At 42.0% G+C, this 21445-nt stretch overlaps 1 protein-coding gene across 1 annotated transcript in view; it reads left to right on the top strand.

Annotated features, from left to right (window-relative positions):
• The window catches only part of SLC22A15 (solute carrier family 22 member 15), an 83934-nt gene that overhangs the window by 43367 nt on the left and 19122 nt on the right, over nt 1-21445 (top strand). The window contains exons 9-10 of the mRNA XM_030203888.1: nt 6509-6626; nt 13822-13894. Coding sequence (XP_030059748.1) covers nt 6509-6626; nt 13822-13894 — 191 coding nt within the window. The remainder of the gene's footprint in view (nt 1-6508; nt 6627-13821; nt 13895-21445) is intronic.

Genomic DNA, 21445 nt, shown 5'->3' with positions numbered 1-21445 from the left:
TAAGCCCTGACTGCATTCACAAATCTCCCCTTGACAATGGCTGAGGCAGTTAAATGCTGCTCCTGATGTAATACTTGGCAAGCAGTCTCAGGGCAGTGCTTATTGTGTCTCCTCTGTCCTTGGAGGCAGTCAGTCAGCAGGCACTTTAGATGACAGTCTGGCCTAAGTTCAGGATGTGGTGCAGGGACTCAAGTTACGTTAGAATGGGCAGGAGTAGCAGTAAGTTTATATTCCCATGCACTCTCACAGCTCAGTGCTTTCTGCACTTCAGACCTCTCAGCTGTCTTATTCAATTCCCCAGCACTCTGTCTCCAGATTTTTTGAGACTCCCGGGGAACTAGCACCTCCTGTTCCTTTTCTCCTAAGTTTATATTATCACTTTATCAAGCATATTTCCTGAAGAGGGCTTAATAATTTTCTTAGGAGGTTCCTTGTTCTCCACAACTACAGGAAGAATTGCCTCCGAGAGAAGGAGATTAGAGCACACTCAAGATTGGATATGGAATCTTTGCTCTTAGGTCCATGGTCTGATGCAGCTCTTTCTCCAGTTTCTTGAATAAGGGGCTCAAACTCCTTGGAAGAGGGAGAGATCCCAAATGAGGACAGTGATGACCCTACAGTCTTTTTCACAGAGAAGTGCACTTTTCTTTAATCACCAAGGCCTTAGAAGTTCTCATTATCTTCTGTTCTGTGTCAGATCCTATTATGTCAGGAACGAAAAGCCTCCTTGAAGCTTTTCTTGTTCATGAGTCTGTACAGGAATTGATCTCTGCAGTGGATCAGATGCCAGTCTTAAAGTGGCTTGATCTATGTCCAAGCTTTATCCACTTCCAGAAGAATTAGATTAGCTTAAATTGTTTTGTTAGATGCCTTAGTAACAGGTATAACAAAGAAAACAATTCCCATCAAAGGCAGCATAACTCTTAAGGATGTTCAGGACCATAGGCAGGAATTCTCCTTGAAGCTCTCTCTTGAGATAGCTTTGTTGTGTGTTCAGGCTACAGTGTGTAACTCTTATGTTGCCAGAGCTTGTCTCTGTTGGATTCAAGAGGCAAGTGAGTCTACTCAGGATTCTTGGGGCCTAAAAAACTCAGTGTTTGCCTGTTAGTGTGGTGCAGTATATCAAATAAAAATAACCTAAGTCCTTCTGTTTGACTTGGTCTCGATCCTGTCATCGTGAGGAAAAACTATAGGCCTCACCATTCTGTCTTCAAAGGTCATGTGAGGAGTGACCTAGCGGTTAGAGCACCAGTCTTGACATCCAGAGGTGGCTGGTTTTAATCCCACTGCTGCTCTTTGTGATCTTGGGCAAGTCACTTAACCCTCCATTGCCTCAGGTACAAACTTAGTGTGAGCCCTCCTGGGTCAGGAAACTACCCAGGGTACCTGAATGTAACTCACCTTGAGCTACTACTGAAAAAGGTGTGAGCAAAATCCAAATAAATAAAAATAAATAAATGTTTTCAGCAGAAGCAGTCATCCCCACGAAAGGAGAAATGAGGATCAGGACAGGCATCTTGTTCTCCAACGTGGCTCCCCCCATTCATAATAATGTGGTCTAGGTCCATTCCTCAGAGACCTTGATAGGTAAATGCCTGTCAGTTTTTCTCAATGAGTGGACCGGGATAATTTCAAAACACTAGGTTCTGGAGCTCAGAGTGGGTTACAAGGTAGAATTTTCTTGCCCCCTCACAGATTTGACTAAGAGGCAAGCAGTACAAACAACCTTGTAAGGTTGTTTTCTACTATGAGCGGTACAGGTGGTTCCAAGGAGCAACTGAAAGTTAGGAAGGTATTCCATCTATTGTATAGTGCCCTTTAAAAGGGTACCTTCCATGCAATTTTGTATCTCAGGCTTGGAAACTGCACTTCAGAATGGAAATTCTTCGTCCATTGATAGCCTCAGTTCAACTTAGCAAGTTTCTCACTTCTCTAGACCTCAAGGAAGCCCACGTTAACATTTTGATTTGGCCTCCTCATCAGCACTTCTTGCTTTGTGATCTTAGGAGCTCATTATCAGTTTCAGGGGTACCTTTTGGTGTCTCTGACTTGCCGGTATCCTTTCAAAGGTCATGGTCATAGTAGCAGCTTTGCTCTGATTCAAGGAATTAGTTAATTCTTAGCTAAACAAATGGTTGTTTAGGGCCTCTTCTTATCACGAGAGCCTCCAGGCCTCCTCCAGGTAGTGAATCTTCTCCAGTCATTGGGATGGGTGGTTATCTTTGCCAAGGGCCAATTGACACCCTCTCAGTATCTCAAATATTTAGGAATCATGTTACATGCAAGCTGGAAAGGAAACCTGCTCTCAAGAGACGCAAGCTCCAGTCTCAAATTCAGCTTCTATTACTGCTTCAGAGCCCTAGGGCCTAGAAGTATATTCAAGTTTTTTTCAGGTCTACAGCGGCAACATTGGGTGTAATTCCCTGGGCAAGAACACAAAACCATTCCAGCACTATGCCGAGTCATTAGTTGCTCATGTCTCAGGAGTACAGCTGTCACCTTCCTTAGGCTTCTCAAGTGAGACTCTGCGTGAACTGGTAACTCCAATCATTCGTCCTTCAACAAAGAATTTCTTTGGCATTCCCAGAGTGGATAGTGGTGAGCACAAATGTCAGCTTTTCAGACTGGGGTATTCATAGCCTTCATCACACGGCTCAGGGCTGATGGTTTTTTAGCAAATCGTTGTAGTTGATCAATCATCTTGAACTGAGAGCTTGTCATAGAGTACTACTAGTTCTGTGCTTCAGGGAAACCAGTGAGAGTTATTTCAGACAATGCAACAGCAGTGTCTTACATAAGCAGGCAAGGGAGAACCTGGGGTGCTTTCCTAGCTCTGGAGGCTCGTCTTTTCTAGTGGATGGAGAAGCATGTGACACTGATTTTGACAGCATACGTAGCAGGACTCTTGACCACTCAAGTGGCATTCTCAGCAGGAACTCCTTGGATCTGGGGGAATGGGAGCTTTCTAGGAAAGCATTCTCTCTCATCTTAGCCGATGGACACAAGATGCAGTTCCAAAGTTCCCAGATTCTTCAGCCACCAGTTAGTTTGATTCAGAAGGCCTGAACACCCTGCTTCAACCTTGGCCACGGGGTTCACTACTTAGTGTTTTTTCTCTGACCATTGGTAGGCAGAGTGCTCCAATGAGTTGCTGTTCATCCTGGTCAATTTTGTTGCTCCAGATTGACCTAGGAGACCATGGTGTGCTGACATCATTCGTCTTTATAGATCAGCCTCTGCCTCTTCCTTTTTTGCAAGAGGCTTCTCTCCTGGGGCCCAAGCCAAATGGAAGGTCTGTCTCCCTTTATTTTTACAGCTTAGCTCTTGAAAGGTCAAGGATAAAGAAGAAAGGATATACTGATGTTATTACAACCTTACTCCAAGCTAAAAAAAAATAAAAATCTTAATTCTGTAGCTTATGATTACATTGAAGTGTGTGTTTTGAAAAGGCTATTTCTGTCCTTCAGCCTTCCTTGCATCATATACTAGCCTTCTTACAATATAGATTTAAGAAAGGTCTGGCTTTGAAGTCTCTGAAAATGTAGATGTCAACTTTCGTTTTAGAGGGCATCTGTAGAATTCTTTCCTGGCAGCACACCCTGAATATCATCTGATTTTTGAAGGGAGTCAAGCAATTGAAGCCTCCATCTTGACCAGATTGTCTGGAGTGGAATCTTAATTTGGTGCTTAAGACACTGCAGAGAATTCCTTTAAACCTCTTAAGAAGGCTACATTGAAAGATCTTGTGCTGAAGCTGGTTTTCCTGGTAGCTGTTGCTTTGACTAGGAGGGTTTCTGCAGAAGCTAGAGTTTTATCCAGTCAGTTCCCTCCTGTCTTCCAAAGGTGGTTTTCTTGCTAAATCAACATTTGATTCTCCCTTCTTTTTGATGAGAGGAGTGTGGAAATTAGTTTTATTATTTTAGATTTTGCTCACACCTTTTTCAGTAGTAGCTCAAGGTGAGTTACATTTAGATACACTAGATATTTCCCTGTCCCGAGAGAGCTTACAATCTAATTTTGTACCTCAGGCAATAGAAGGTTGAGCGACTTGCCCAAGATCACAAGGAGCAGCAGTGGGATTTGAACCGGCCACCCCTAGATGTCAAGCCTGGTGCTCTAACCACTAGGTTACTCCTCCACTCCACAGGCTTCTGGATGTCTATTGCATCCTAATGGGAGATCTAGAAGTTACAAATGAATTTTATAGATGTAGCAGGCTCTGGATCCCAGTAAAGGCTACCTGCTTCTAAAGCTATCATTACTCATTGGTTGAAAGAGGAAATTTCCTCGGCATATATTTTAGCAAGAAAGCAGCCACCTTCAGTCCTGAAGGCTCATTCTACCAGAGGAATTGCTACCTCTTGGGCTGAATCTCAAGCAGCAATGGTAGAAGAAATTTGCAGATCAGCAACATGGTCTTCATGGAGTGGAGGAGTGGCCTAGTGGTTAGAGCGCACCGGTCTTGCAATCCAGAGGTGGCCATTTCAAATCCTACTGCTGCTCCTTGTGATCTTGGGCAAGTCACTTAACCCTCCATTGCCTCTGGTACAAACTTTAAATTATGAGCCCTCCTGGGACTGAGAAATATCCAGAGTACCTGAATGTAACTCACCTTGAGCTACTACTGAAAAAGGTGTGAGCAAAATCTAAATAAATAAATAATAATACCTTTTCAAGACATTACAGGCTGGATATTTCAGTCAGAAAGAAAGCTACTTTTGAAGTCTCTGCTGTTTAGCAGATATATCTGTTCCCCTTCTCAACTTAGGGCTTGATACATTCTGCAGGTTCTTTACTGATGTATTGTGGATGCTAAGGAAGAAGAAGAAATTAGATGTTACCTGCTAATGTTCTTTCCTTTGGTCCCAACACATCAGTCTAGAAACCAGCCGTTCTAGCTCCTAAGATTTCTCTGTTAAGATATGCAAACCTCCGTTATAGCTGCTGTTTGAACTTTAAGGTTTTGCTGCTTGTTCTTGGTTTCTTAAAGGAAGGAAAAGCTTTTGATTAAAACAATATAGACTAAATTCTATAAATGGTACTGAAAAAAAAGCACTATTCTATAAATGGCACTTGGGCACCATTTATAGAATAGAACTAAGTGCCAGGAACTGCAGTGCAGCTACATTTAGGCATACCATTTACACCAACAAAACCTTGGTATAAATCCTCATGCTTGAATTAGGCGCAGATCCTCCGTATTCTGTAACAACATGCCTAAATTGCAGAAATGCCCCTAAATATAAAATACACCTAGTGCCCATTTCCTGAGACTAAATTTAGTGTTGGCTATTTATGCCAACTAAAACCTGGTGTAAATGCCTGTGCCCTGCCCATTCCCACACCCCGTTTTCAGATCTGAATCTTAGAATTTACGCGCATCACATTTCAGAATGTGCTAAGAAAGGTCAGAATACACTTAGAACGTTGTGTGTATAAATTCTAATTAAAGCCAATGTGTCAATAATTGCTTAAGTGCCAATTAGTGTTGATTGGCTTGTTAAGACAATTAAGTTGCACATGCAAATCGGAGTACGACCAGATTTATACACACAACTTAGGTTGCACTATATAGAATTTTGGGGATAAGCTTGTCTCACTTCATTGGCTCCCTGTCTGTTTCTGTATATTTATTTATTTATTATTACATTTGTACCCCGCACTTTCCCACATAAGCAGGTACAATGCGGCTTACATATAGTTCATACCCCTCTTACTTGATTGCATTTATTCTGCAGCTCTTCAATATCTCTCCCATCTTCTCTCTACACTCCTCCCGGAACTCATTCATCAGGTAGTCACTCTTATTGCCAACTGTAGACTCCGTTCCACTCATCTTGATTTGCTGCTTGTCTGGAATAAACTTCCTGAGTCAGTATGTCATGCTCACTCTGGCCCTATTCAAATCTAGGCTAAAAGCTGATCTTTTTGAGACTACATTTAACTCTTAACCCCTCTCAGCTGTTCAGTATCCAAGATTTGATCATTCCCATAATAAATGTAACTCCCCAGTCACTTATTTGTCCTGTTTGTCTTAAATAGATTGTAAGCTCTCAGCAGAGATGGTCTTATGTGCTTGTGCACAATGCTGTGTACATCGTAGTAGTGCTATAGAAATAAGTAGTAGTAAAAATGGATGTTTTGTGGACCCTATGGGTACTTCTTGCTGACTTAAGGGTGGGCAGTTGTCAGTCATTTACTTTACCCACATAAATTATTTATTCAGGTAATTGGCTTCTGACAGTTGTGCTCCCTGTAGTGTATAGCAGTGTAATTTGTTATATAGAGAATGAACAAGTAATGCTGCAGTTTTGAAGATATTTATTCTACAAAACTTCCTCTCGTTTCCCTCATAAACGGATTTTTTAAAGTCAAAAATATTTCTTCTTTTTCTCTCTCCCTATCCCCTTTGTCTTACCTGGAATCTCTTTGTGTATGTGATATGCTCTTACTCGCTGTCTCTCCTAGATAATAGTGTGTGACCTTTTGTGGATTTTTTTTTCCTTAGGATCTGAGACATTCTTATCGAGCATACAGTTGTTGTCCTTACTGGGGAAGATGACAATCAGTTCATCGTTTAACATTGTTTACATCTACACATCTGAGCTTTATCCTACTGTTGTCAGGTAGGGTTTCCAATTTTGTTAAGAATTTGAACAGACTACTTGTATGCCTGCCTTCTTACCCTCCTATACCAATCTATCCTTCATATACCTATTCTGTATGCACCTCACTCTGCAGAAATTATATAAGTGTTATGTGATTCCACCCATGTTAACATACCAAAATTTTGGCTGCTCTGCCATTAGAAAATGAAAGTCTAATCCCTTTTTTATATAAAATTTAGGGGTAACAAAGGTTTTGGGTTTCTTTTTTTTGGTTGTTTTGTTTTAGAGTTTTTTGTGTGACAGAAGGGGTGAATACATCCACTCATAGAGATGATGTCATTCAATAATGGTGGCTCTCCCGGGCAACCTTTTAACCGTTACTCAGATTTCTCTTCCCCTCCTCGTGGATCAGCACTCTTGAACCCGGTGACAACTGCCGCAGCACCAATTGTCCAAGCAGCAGAAGGCGTGTCATAAGTTCTTGGCCGGAGTGCCTACGACACTTTTGACGTGGCATTCATGATCTCTGCTCAGAGTATAGGAACGCACAGACTCTTATGGCTGCGTGTTTCTCACTTGGAACATTCTGTTCAGCAGAGTTTGGCGGATGCCCCATGCTAGGGGATAACCTTTTTGGAGAGAATGTTGAGGGGGTCACTGACCAAATCAAGAAACATGCCATCTCTTCTCTCTCCCGCCCGACGTCTTCTGCATCTGCCTCCTCATCCAGGAGGTATTTTGGTAAGTCGGGGAAGGGTGCCTACTACCCACAGAGGCATATATATGCTGCTCCCTCTCGCCAGCCTACTCAGGCTCAACCCCAGTGCACGCGTTCTTGTCAACAGCATGTGCCTAAGGCCCTGCTGCTCCCCAGGCAAAAGCAAGGGGCGAGCTTTTGACTGGCTCCAGCAGAGCATATCTGCTGTCAAAATGGCCCCTTATAATCTCCGGTGGGTTCTTCAAATAGTCTGTCTCAGATATGCCCTGAATTGGTTTCAAAAACTTCCAGATTGCCCACCGAGAGCTCATTACTTCAGCTCTCAGCACAAGAAGGTACTTGCAGAGGAATTCTCCACCCTTCTGAAGGTCCATGCGGTCAAATCCATTCCACCAGGGGAAGGAGGGCAGAGATTCTATTCCAGGTACTTCCTCATCCAAAAGAAGATGGGGGATGTGTCCCATCCTAGACTGAAGGGCTGTGAACAAATTCCTGGTCAAAGAAAAGTTCAGGATGATTTCCCTGGGCACACTTCTTCCCATGATTCAGAAACATGATTGGCAATACTCTCTGGACTTAAAGGACGCATATACACACATCCCGATACTTCCATCCCATAGGAATTATATTTGCTTTTGGCTGGGAATGCACCACTTCCAGTACTGTGTGTTGCCTTTTGACCTCTTGTCAGCACCCAGGGTCTTTACCAAATGCCTAGCCGTAGTCGCAGCATTGCTGTGCAGGCTGGGGTGCTTGTGTTCCCTTACCTTGACGATTGGCTGGTGAAGAGCCCGTCGGAAGACGGTGCTCTGGAGTCCATGTGGAGGACTATTCAGGTGTTAGAGCTACTAGGGTTTGTTATAAACTACCCCTATCTTCACCCTGTCCAGCGATTGGAGTTCATTGGAGCATTATTCGATACGCTGCAGGTTCGAGCCTTCTTCCCAGAACCAAGAGCGGACACTCTAGCCGCCCTGGCTTCTCAGGTTTAAGCCTCTCAGCAGGTCACAGCTCGGCAGATGTTGAGGTTGCTGGGCCAGGTGGCTTCTACAGTTTGTGACACACCTTCACATGAGATTATCCCAATGGACCCTAGCCTCCCAGTGGTGCCAAGCCATGGGAAGTCTAGAAGATGTCATTTAAGTGTTCCTAGACCTTTTTCGCTCTTTGTTCTGTTGGACCATTCAATCCAATTTGACTCTGGGACTCCCATTCCAAATTCCTCAGCCTCAAAAGATGCTGACAGTGGATGCATCTCTCCTTAGTTGGGGAGTTCATGTGGATGGCCTTCACACTCAAGGAGGGTGATCTGGAACACTCTAAAGGCTTTCAGAGATTGCCTGTCTCACCAAATTGTACTCATTCAAACAGAGAACCAGGTTGCAATGTATTCCACCAACAAACAGGAGGCCATCCATATGTGCCACCACGGCATATTCCTTCAAGCCACTTATCAGGCGGGCAAAAACAACAGTCTGGCCGACAGACTGAGCAGGGTTAGCAACCGCACGAGTGGTCTCTCTCAGCATGGGAGTTGCCCGCGAGTTCTTCCAAGCATGGGACATTCCCTTGGTGTGGGTCTCTTTGCCACTCACCTGAATCACAAAGAGGCGTATTTTCAAAGCACTTAGCCTTACAAAGTTACATTGTAATCTGTGGAACTTTGTAAGGCTAAGTGCTTTGAAAATGAGCCCCAAAGTCCCTCATTTCTGTTCCAGGATTCAGACACATGACAGACTAGCATAGGATGCCTTTCTCCTGCATTAGGGGTTGGGACTTTTGTATGTGTATCCTCCCAGTCCTCTTGTGGAGAAGACTTTGCCGAAACTCAAGCACGATCACAGGACCGTAATCTTAATCATAGCTTACTGGCCACAGCTGGTGGTGGGAGGCAGGACTAGCGGTTGGGAGGCGGGGCTAATGCTGGGCAGACTTCTACGGTCTGTGCCCTGAAAATGCAGAAACAAATCAAGGTCAGGTATGCACAAAAAGTAGCACATATGAGTTTATCTTGTTGGGCAGACTGGTTGGACCGTGCAGGTCTATTTCTGCCGTCATCTACTATGTTACTATGTTCTTCTGGAGTTATTCTTCGAAGAACTGTGGAGATTGGAGTGTTTTCCAACCCTCATCACGCAGAACGAGGGATATCTTCTACATCCCAACCTCTAGTCTCTGGCCCTCATGACCTGGATGTTGAGAGCCTAGAATTTGCTTCTCTTGGTCTGTCAAAGGGTCTTGCCAGCTTCCAGGAAAGATTCCATCAAATGGTGTAACTCTTTTAAATAGGGGAGGTATGCCATTTGTTTGAGAGCAAGGCCCTAGATTTATTTATTTATTTGTTTGTTTGTTTGTTTGTGACATTTATATCCCACTTTATCCCAAACAACAATGTGGCTTACAATAAACAGTATAGGATACAAAACAAAGAATAATTCATAATAAAGTAATTTGTTTGTAAGAATCCAATTTACAATACAGTATTATAAACTGGGATAACTATGGAAGTTTAACATTTAGAAAATCTATTATGAATGAGAAATTATATATGAAGCAAAGAGAAAGTTAATGGTAAATAGAGTAATAACCAATTCAGGTAATAATTGTTTGAGATATGGTTGTTCTTTATGAGGGTTTGTTTGAATAGGGATTTTGCGGAATCTAGTATATTCCTGTATATTTCTTATTTTGGGTGGTAAGGAGTTCCACCATTTGGTTCCTAGGTAAGTGAAGTCTGCAGAGTGAACAGTTTTGTAGATCACCTTTTTTGCAATTTGGGAGGTGTACTCTGAGATAGTTTCTTGCCTCTTATTTAGTGTTTCTTTGAGGTAAGTTTATTAATGGTACCAAATAGTCTGGAGCTGTGCCATGTAGGATTTGAAAGATAAAGGTACATAATTTGAAGGTGATTCTCGCTTTGATGGGAAGCCAGTGCAATTTGATTAATAAAGGGGACAACGAGAGATTTTGTATATGAACCTGGTTGCAGTGTTTTGAGCTGTTTGGAGTTTTTTCAACAGGTACTCCTTACAGCCAGCATATATGGTATTACAATAATCGAATTGGGATAATGTTAATGATTGTACCAAAATAGTCTGAATGTTTCTGATGAGAAATATGATCTGATCCTTTTTAGTTTCCCAAGAGACCTGAAAGAGTTTGTGATTACTGAGGAAACTTGAGTATCAAAAGTTAAATGTTTATCTATAATTATACCTAGAATTTTCAGATTATTGTCAATGGTGAATGAAGTGTTGTCAATTGTGAAACTGTTGTAATCATTTTGGTCAAATAAGTTGGTAATGACCATGAATTTAGTTTTTTTTCTTTATTTAGCTTTAGTTTGGATTCTGAGGCCCAGATTTCCATCAAACTTAAGCCAAGTTTTGCCTTTTGTAAGATGTCTTTAATGTTCGTTTTGAAGGTTATGTATATGATAACATCATCAGCATATATAAATGTTTTGAATCCTGCTGTTTCTAGTCTGTTACTTAGTTGTGATATCATTACATTAAACAGAATGGGCGATAGTGGAGAGCCCTGAGGGACGCCACAGTCCGGTGACCAAGGAGAGAATAAGGATCCTTTCATTTTCACTTTGTAAGATCTTGATTTCAGGAATGGTTCAGGAATCCTTGAAACCATTTGTGGACTGTTCCACATATGCCAGAGTTGTCTATTATATTTAGTAGGATATTATGATCTACTACATCGAATGCGTTAGACATATCGAACTGCATTATTAAGATCTTAGACCCTGTGTTAATTTCTTTTCTGAGATCCTGTTTCCTGTCCTACACAGACCCTGCTTGAATAACTTCTGCACCTTTCTGAGTCTGGTCTTAAGACCAACTCCATAAGGGTTCACCTCAGTGCTTATCATCACCGTGTAGAGGGTAGGCCCATCTCTGGACAGCCTGTAGTTGTTCACTTCATGATAGGTTTGCTTTTATCAAAGCCCCCTGTCAGACCTCCACCTGTGTCATAGGATCTCAATGTTGTTCTCACCCAACTGATGAAACTCCTTTTGAGCCACTGAAGTCCTGCCATCTGAAGTACTTGACCTTGGAAGGTCATTTTCTTGGTGGCTGGTCTTCAGCTTGTGGAGTTGGTGATCTTCAGGCCTTAGTAGTGGATGCACCTTTATACTAAGTTTCACCACAACGGAGTAGTCCTCGGCACTTACCCTAAGTTCCTACCAGAGGTCATGTTGGAGTTCCATATGACAAAAGAGAGGGAACGAAGTACAAACTAAAGTCCAAACAAAAAAAACAGCACCACGGGCCTTTAAAAATGGAACACAGTTCTTTAATGAATGAGCCTTGACAAAAAGACCCGACACGGGCCGTGTTTCGGTGACTAGCACCTGCGTCAGGGGTCACAGTGATGACGTGGAAAACTTGGGGAATAACTCGAATATATTCCTCTACAATATATTATTCCTTACCCCACGTCTCATATAGTAAAAGCTACAAAACAGAAAGTGAAAGTGCCTTGGTGCTTTGTAGCTTTTACTATATGAGACGTGGGGTAAGGAATATATTCGAGTTATTTCCCAAGTTTTCCACGTCATCACTGTGACCCCTGATGCAGGTGCTAGTCACCGAAACACAGCCCGTGTCGGGTCTTTTTGTCAAGGCTCATTCATTAAAGAACTGTGTTCCATTTTTAAAGGCCTGTGGTGCTGTTTTTTTTGTTTGGCGTTCCATATGAACCAGTCGATTGTCTTGCCAACATTCTTTCCCTGACCTCATTCGCATCCTGGCAAGAGTACCTTGCACACCTTGGAATGCAAGTGAGCTTTGGCCTATTACATGGAGCGGACAAAGCCCCTCAGATAGTCTGTCCAGCTTTTTGTTACTTTTGATCCCAACAGGATGAGGGTTGCCATCGGGGAGCACACAATTTCTAATTGGCTGGCAGATTGCATTTCTTTCACTAATGCCCAGGCTGGGCTGACCCTTGAGGGTTATGTCACGGCTCATAACATCAGAGCCATGCTGCATCGGTAGCCCACTTGCAATCACCCTCAGTTGAAGCGATTTGCAAGGCTGTGAGGTGGTCTTCAGTCCACATGTTCACATCTCATTATTGCCTCTAGCAGGATACCTGCGCGATAGTCGGTTTGAGCAGACAGTCTAGAATCCAACTAAATCCTGCCCCCCCCCCACCCCCAGCCCATTTTATTCTATTCCACGCTGCACTCACTCAGTTTGTATATCATTTCAAGTTAATCTGAGTTATGTCCTTGCCGTTGTGAGGCCCAGTTGTCCAATGTTTATTTGTAGTGAGCCTGGATTCTAGGGATTCCCCACTTGTGAGGATAAATAGGCCTGCTTGCCCTCGGAGAAAGGAAAGGTACTTACCTATAGCAGGTGTTCTCAGAGGACAGCAGGCCTTATATTCTCACAACTCGCCCAACTCCACCCATTGGAGTTGTCTCCTATTTACATTTTTATTTTTGCTATAGTATCTAATCTGCGGGAGACGTGCCTTTGCGGCGGGTGGCAAGGCGCGCGCGCATGCACAGTGGAGCATGTCTCACGCTCCAGAATACTCTTGTTTTGAGCTTGTTAGAAGCTCCGCACCAGGCAACATGGTGCCTCCTTACCCACTTGTGAGAATATATGGCCTGCTGTTCTCAGAGAACATCTGTTACAGTTAAGTTCCTTTGCTATATTGAAGAAAAGGCCTGTATGACTAGGGGAATTCTCAGAGCACAAGAATAGCTAGTTAATAAAGTAGGTGTGTTAATAGTCAGGTTGTTACCACAGGGTTGAATGGCCAATAAAGTTAAATTTGGGCCACTAATGTAGCATTTAAGCTGCTTATTTTTCTTTTGTTTTTATTCCTTGATTGTAACTCTTCCTCCCCCCACCCCCCATTAATACCTTGTTTACCTGGATTAAGAAGAAAGGAAGAGATAAAAACTTTATTCATATTTACTTGGTTCGATTATATGGCTTCCTTTGTTCTTGCATTTCTTTAAGTGAAAGTGTATTTGATTTCTTAATTGTAAATGATAAATTGGGCCGCTGTTCACTTGGTGACACCATGATTGCGCCTACTTACATATGTGCGAGCCTGTAAGAATATAAGAGGTGCTTTCTTACGCCCTTAATTGCTACACAAGGTTATAATAGTGTTGCAACATGCAGTTGTGGGACTCTACAGTGACACTTAATATTAATATGCAGCATGTTTCTAAGCTATTTAAAAAATTAAAATTAGTTTAACATAGAAAATCTGTATACAGTAGTCAAGCAGGATAATAAACTGAAAGAAAATACATTGAGGATGTGAGCAGTATTATCTTTGCATATAAAGAAGTTTATATAATAGTAGAATAAATCAGAATGGTTCATAATGAACAAAAGCCATGCTTAAACTCCATATTTTAAGTGCTTAATTCTGCTGATCTTGATCCCTCACTACCCCCACCCCCTTTCCCTTGAGGAGCAGCACTTGCTAATATACTCTCTTTCTGTACTCTAGGAATGGTGGAATGGGTATTTGCTCCATGTTTTCCCGAGTTGGTGGGATCATTGCTCCTTTTATTCCTGCACTGGTATGTTGGTACAGTCGTGTTTTCCTAAGGTTAATGGTTTAGTAGGATGGCATAAGTACACCCTGGTTATGTGGCTTTATGGCAGATGCATCACAGCTAATCCAGGTTTAGGGTCCAGAAATCTTACAGAAGTGATGAATTTAATCTTTTTTTTTTTTCCAGGAAAATTTATTGAAATTTTGCTTTGCAAGCATTGTGAACTACAAAACAGAGTTAAAATATAAGAGCATAAAAGTTGTAGACACTATATTCCTTTCATCACAGTACTGCTGTCTAATTATTAGAAGGAGACATACAATTATCTAAACTTGACCGTATGTTGAGTAAATCCCAGCTTGTCAGCTAGTTGATAGCTCACTTATGAATTTGCAGTACTGACTGCCACCAGAAGTGAACATTAATTAAGGACAGCTAATTTTATTGCTATATAAATTATAATGTGCAACAGTTTTAAGCCTTCGTGAGAGAAGTTTGAGTCCAAAATTAGAGAGTTGAAAATAACGTTTTTATAAGATAAAAGAATATTGATAAGGAGAATTGTGATTGCATCAAATGATATCAAACCATTTCAGCTATTAAAATGATGTGATGAAAAGTCCAAATTCTGTGTTGAAACTAGTGCAGAGAAGTAACACTTGGAACGTCCATAAGATTATCCATTTCTATTAAATTTGCAAGTGATGAAACAATTATTCTGTTAGATATAAGTTGTTGTGGTAAAAAAAAAAAAGGGTAAACAATTAGAAATAAGGTATGGCTCCCAAAGACTTTTCTCTAAAGACAGCCAGATGTGGACATATGCTAAGTGCATTCTCATCCAATAACAAGACTGTTGGGTATAAATGTTTATGGTTTAATAAGCCAGGGAATGTTACACCTGATGGGTCTTTTGGATCAGTTTTTAGAGCAATCTTAGGGGCTTTTGAAGCCCATAAAAAGTGTGAGAAACTTATCTAGTTGTTTATAACACAGAAAACAAATTGAGTATCCTACTTAAACAATGTTAATCTTTGGCTTGAACCTCATCTTTAAAGTTTCTAATACACCCCACAAGTGAGATGAAGGGGACTCCATGAATGGATTAAGTCCTTGATCATGGTTAAGATTTTTTATTTTTTTTTTTTTAGAATTAGCGTCTGTTGTGGTTTCTAGACTTGTATATATAGTTATAGGCCCAAATATTTAGACATTTGACCATAGCAGTCCAAAGGAAGATGCAATATCAGGGGTTGCATGAATATTAAGGGGAATGATTACAGTTTTCTGTATTTTAATTTATAGCCTGAAAAGCATGCATACATTTCTACTAACTGAGAAAGTTGGCATGTATTTTTTTGCATTAGAGAAGAATAACAGACAGTGTCAGCGTAAAGCCAGTGCTTGATTTCTAGTGAATTCAGGTGGAAGCCTGTTATTTTAGAGTTGATTCTGAGAGCGATGATGAGAGGGTTCTAGGGCCAAATCGAAAAGAGTAGGGAGAGAGGGCAACCTGTTGGGTGCTTCTGGTAGTGAAATGTAGTTTGACAGGGAGTTATTTGCTATAATTTGTACTAGAGGTTGGTATACATTTTTACTTTATTGATATAAGAAGTAGGTGCATCAGGCCACTGTAGTGTTTTGTTAAGTCCCATTCCACCCTGTCAAATGCTGTTCAGCATCAACTGCCATTGCAACCACTGGGTGGGGATGGGATTTTGATAAGAGATCTGATGAAATAGGCTTATAAAAAATGCTTGCTTATCTGGCATAAACCCTGCTTGATTAGGACGAATGACTGATCCAATTTTTTTTTAGTAACCTGTTTGAGAGGATTTTAGCAAAAATTTTACAATCCACATTGAGAAGCGAGAGAGGCCTGTAATTGGATACTAGTGTAGGATCCTTGTTTGGTTTAGGCCCTGATGGCGAACCTATGACACGCGTGTCAGTACTGACACACGTAGCCATTTCGGTGACACGCAGCCGCATGTGGCCGCATACAGAGAAGCAGCAGCATTCCTTGCTGACACCCGGGGCGGATCGCCGATGCGCCCCCCCCCCCCCAGGTGCAGCGCAACCTCCCCCCCCCCCCCCCCCCCCCCCCCCCCCCCCCCCCCCCGGCGAAATCACCCCTCCCCCCCCCCCCCCGGTGCATGTTTACCCGCTGGGGGGGTGCCGTGTGCGCTCCTATTGGCTCCCTCCGAGTCCTCCACTTGTTCCTTCCCTTCTGCTCCCTCTGCCCCGGCTCCTGCACGGTCGTTAGGGGATCTTTGACCTCACTTCCGGCCAGCGGAGCAGAGAACAGCGGAATGCCGTGGGGGACGCATCTCTGGGGGCCCTGTGATCGCCATTACCAGCAACCACATAACCACAGCAACCATCATCCAATCTACTGTTCTGGGGTGTCGTGGATTTCTAATTGACCATCATTACTGAGGTGAGGGGGAGGCTGGGAGAGGCGAGGGCATTTGCTATGGGTGCCGTTTCCCGCCATTAGAAATAGCGGCAGCCATCTTAATTTACATAAGGTGGTCAGTTAGGCTAGTTAACCCCTAATTGCCTGCAGGGCTAACAGGCTATCTATAATTCTATCTTCTGTCACTGCCCCCTGATGGAGAACCCAAAAAATAAAAAAACAAGGTTAAGTAAAGGAAGTGGTAGTAGCAGTAGCCGACCCTTTCAAGAGACATGGACCGAGATGTATGCCATTATAGAAAAAAATGGCAGATCATTTTGCGTTCTATGTACTGAAACGGTAGTAAGCAGAACGTGGAATATAAATAGACATTTTGAAACTAATCATTCCCAGCTCTTGAAAAAAAGTGAGGATGAAAGGAAGGAATACATTTCCAGGCAGCTACACTTTTATAAGAGCCAATCTAATTCCATCCTTAAATTTGTAAAAGGTTCTACAAATTTAACATCTGCAAGTTTGAGCATTGCTCACTCCATAGCTCAGCATGGAAAAGCACTCAATGAGGGAGAATTTATTAAAGAAACTCTCCTAAGATGTGCACCAGTTCTGTTTCATGATATGCAGAATAAAGATGCAATTATTAAGAGAATATCTGAGTTTACCACTCAGTAGAAATATCATAAAAGACCGAATAATGAGACTGAACACAAACGTACAACATCAATTAAAGAGAGACATAAGTAAATGTAAGATGGCTGAGCCGAGGCAAAGTTCTTGAGCGCTTTGTGGAGTGCTTTTGAAGAAAATAAGGTATTTCTGAGGATAAGGATCTGGGAAACTTTCCTCAGCTCAATGATAAGTGGGTCAACACCCTGATGTTTTTTACAGATCTCTCTGTTCATATTAATGAACTGAACTTAAAGTTACAAGGTTTTGGCAAAGTATTGACGTTATGTTTGGATACATAAAAGCTTTTGAAAGTAAACTTAAAATTTTCAAGCGAGATGTAGAAACTAAAACTTATAAGTATTTTCCTCGAGTAACAAAGTATTTGAGAAGGCCAGTGCAGCTATACAAAATGAAATGGAACCCTTGCATATAAAGTACCAGCATGTTTTAGACTCGTTACTTGACCAGTTCAGTGATAGATTTAATCAATTTAGAAGCCTAGAACAGACCATGAAAATAATTAAGTATCCTGATGTAGTATTCTACAGTAGTTTGGAATTAAATGGTTTCCAGTGGATGCAAATTGATGATTTGGAGATGCAACTTGTAGAATTTCAAGACAGCATCTGGGCTCAGGTGTTTGTCGACTTGAGGTCAAAGCTTGAGAATCTGGAAAGGTGCCGCTTGGAGAATCAAGAGGAGTGCCACTACAAACAGGAAATTTGGAGTGCTTGGAACCGATTACCAGACACTTTTAGCACCCTGAAAAATATAGCAATGGCTTTACTCACAATTTTTCCCTCTACGTACTTTTGTGAAACCTATTCTCAGCGGTTAAATAATATCAAAACCAACAAAGAAACAGATTGACAGATAAAGTTAGTAGCGCTTGCTTGGGCTTGAAGTGTACAAAATACCAACCTTCAATTGAAGATTTAGCCAATGAAATTCAGCAACAAAAAAGTCACTAATAGGCAGATTAGTTAAAGAATTCCCCCTCCCCCTCACTTATCTTAGTTCACGGCACCCCACACAAGTTAAATAATATCAAGACCAACAAAAGAAACCGACTGACAGATGAACAAAGAAGTCACTAAGCAGTAAGTTAAATAATTAGTTTTTGGTTTATTAAATACAGTTATATATTACAATTATACATTTTTGTTATTTAAACTATAAATATCGCGAAATTATGGTTTTTTTTCTCGAAGTGACACACCACCCGAGTTATGCTCGGTTTTTTTGGCGAATTTTGACACACCAAGCTCAAAAGGTTGCCCATCACTGGTTTAGGCAGTATCTTGATAATAGTTCTCCGTGGACAAGCAGGCTTATAGGGTCTCACAACTGGGTGACACCAAGCCACGTCACCCGGTCCGGGACTTACGAAAAGCATAAGAAGAGCTTTGTGAAGCGTGAGACACGCTTCACCGTGTATGCACGGGCGCCTTCCCACCAGCCGCGAGAACGCAGTCTCTGTTTTTTTTTCTACCGTGGTGAGGAGGGTGTGTTTTTTGTTTTGTTTTTTTAATCGTCTCTTCACATTCACTCAGTCCAAAGAGCTTTTTGTGCCTTTCAACAAATTTTTTCAGCCATTATTGTGTTCCCGTTTGTGGACCCCTTTTAAATATTTTCCTTTAGTTTCCAGTTTGTTTTGCCTGGTATTGTTTCCTTTCTTTTTCATCATTTGGCTGCTTTTAGGCCTTGACCTATTTCTGGGAAATTCTCTAGAGTCTGCGGATCCTCGCTCTACTAAGCCTGCCTCTTCTATAGCAAGGTCCAAATGGGAGCAGGTAACACATGGCAAAAGCATGACAGCAATCGGATACTGCGCTGCAGTACCCAGTTCCAGCCACCGCGACCTGAGCTTTGTGGGATGCTCTGACTCGGCTCTTCTTCCCCTGTGCCACTTATGTCTTACGGCCTTATGATCCGAGCATGATGGCCCGTCTGTGCTGTCTTTTGGCTGATCGCGTTGTTGTGACATTGAGCAACTGTGTAGCCATGGATGTGTGTGGGCTGAATATGCACCTTAGCCTTTGTTTTGTTTTCTCTTGGGGGGTCTCTTCCTTTATTGGACACTCCTTTTTGTTTGTTTTTGGGTGTCATGGTCTGGTGGGAGGTTGGTGTGGGATGTTTTGGGATGTCATAGGGATATGGATTACTGGAAATTGTGTGTGGGTCTTAGATGGCTTCCAGGGGTGTACTGGAGATGCTTGTTTTCACCATGGAACCCTAAAGAAAACCTGCACTAATGACTGACCTTTATGTTTTTTGATACTTAATGTTAACTGTTTAAATTTGCCTGTCAAGAGACAGCTAATGTTTAAAGAGCTGGTGCGGTTGCAGGTGTATGTAGCTTTCATTCAGGAGACCTTTTTTCTCCCAGCATGTGAAAATTATTGCCAGCATAAGAGTTTACCTTCTCTCTACTTTGCCTCTAGCCATAGCAGTAAAAAGAAAAAGGGGATGTTGATAGTTTTTTTTTTTTCCGCGAGACAACCTTGGCAGCTTAAATGGCTGACTCAGGACAAAGAAAGGTGCTGTTTGCTTCAGGTACTGGCACTGGGTACTGAGGTGTTCACCTTGTGGAATATTTATGCACCCAATGAGGGACAAGAGGATTTTGTGGACAGGCTTACAGTGATCCTTTCCTACAACATAGAAGGCAACCTCTTGAAAGGGGAAGATTTCAGTCTAACTCTTAATCTGGCCCTGAGTAACACAGCAGTGGGTATGACACGTTCTCAGTGAGACTGGATTTGGCTCCATAGTTTCTTAGCCCAGTGGAATTTGTTCAGTTTATGGTGATATTTATACCCCAATGTGAGGGACTTATATATGTCGTTTAGATAGGGACGTGTTTTTTTTTTTCTTTCTGTATTATTGTAAGCCACATTGTGCCTGCGCTTGTGGGAAAATGTGGGATATAAATGCACTAAAATATATATATATATTGTGATAAGTATGAGGCTGTCCTAGCCGGGGTAGGCCACTAGAGGGCGCTAGTAGGAGAATAGGTAGGGGTCGCTAGGACCGGGGAGAGCCCTGGGATGTCCACAGGTGTAGGAGGTTATGGGCTGGGTCCTGTGTAGCTAATTAACCACTTTATACCCCACCTGAGTTGTGAAAGGAAGTGAAGTGAGCTGGCAGCAGAAGAAGAGAGATCCCCCTGGAAGATACGGGCTAACCTTATGGACTTGTGGTGGACTGGGTGTCCAAAGGAGACAAGCAGGCTGAAAAGCCTGGGGTTGGGAGTCCCCAAAGTATTGAAGCTAGTTCTAAGCCCGTGTATCTGTGTGGGGAGGCTCAGTGTGAAGACCTAAGAAAGCATAAAGTATTAAGCTAGAAGAAGTGTGCCCAGAGGCTGGAATAAAGAGTTGCCTGAGAAATATGCTGTTGGTGAGACCTGTCTAATTTGCTTACTGAGAACCAGGTCACCCTGAGCGAGAAAGGGTAGCACACTAATCTTCATATGATCTGCATATTGAGAACCAGGTCACCCTGAGTGAGAAGGGGGATATCACAAATATATATATGTGATGATATATGTATAAGTTATGTATGTATGAATGAAGAATGAATGGTTAGTTGTGGGTTTTAATAAATAATGAACAACAATAAGAATTTGTAACAATATGTAATAATGAAATAAAGATTTATAAATAGCAATAGTTGTATTAGAATTTGCTTGTATGCTTTGTTACAACTATTTTAAGTTATGATACCTTAAATAGATATATATATATATATATATATTTATATATATATATATATATATATATATTTATATATATATATATATATATCCTCCTTGCATTGCTCCTATTCCTGCATAGATATTGGTTCAGGTATCCAAGTCTCCTGCCACACATTCGTACTTGGAAATGCAGGTGGAGTCAAAGCAGTCTTGGTGGCAGTTATGGCCTTGCTAAAGCTGGGGAAGGATCCTCAGCTTTGCAGCTCACGTATGCCGATCTGTCTACTGGGGTCGAACAAGTTTTTTTTTTGTTTGTTTATTTGTTTTTTTACCAAAATATTAGCTAATCGCCTTCAGAGAGTGCTGCTCTGTTTTATCCGTGAAGATCAGACCGCTTTTATCTCTGGAAGACAAATTTTTGATATCCGCAGGGCCTTGCACCCGATTCAGCATGTTGATGATACTTGGATGCCCATGTTGATGGTGTCACTCAGCGCTGAAAAAGTGTTTGACAGGGTGCACTGGCCCTTTGTTTTCTGCGTTAGACTATATGGGGTTCACTGGGCACTTCCTGTTATGGCCTCCACCTTCTTTGTGTCAATCCTTTAGCCTTTCTTAAAATCAATGGAGCCCCCACAGATGTCATTACCTTACACCAGGGTATGAGACAGGGCTGCACGCTCTCACCGCTGTTGTTCGCTCTTACGATACAGCCTTTGGCATGGGTTCTACATTCCCAGAATGCTACCTTGGGAGTTCCCATGGAAGAGGAGGAGCACGAGGAAAT

This window comes from Microcaecilia unicolor, chromosome 5 (assembly GCF_901765095.1).
Source record: "Microcaecilia unicolor chromosome 5, aMicUni1.1, whole genome shotgun sequence".
Taxonomy (NCBI): Eukaryota; Metazoa; Chordata; class Amphibia; order Gymnophiona; family Siphonopidae; genus Microcaecilia; species Microcaecilia unicolor.
This window is presented reverse-complemented; position numbering and strand designations above follow the sequence as displayed.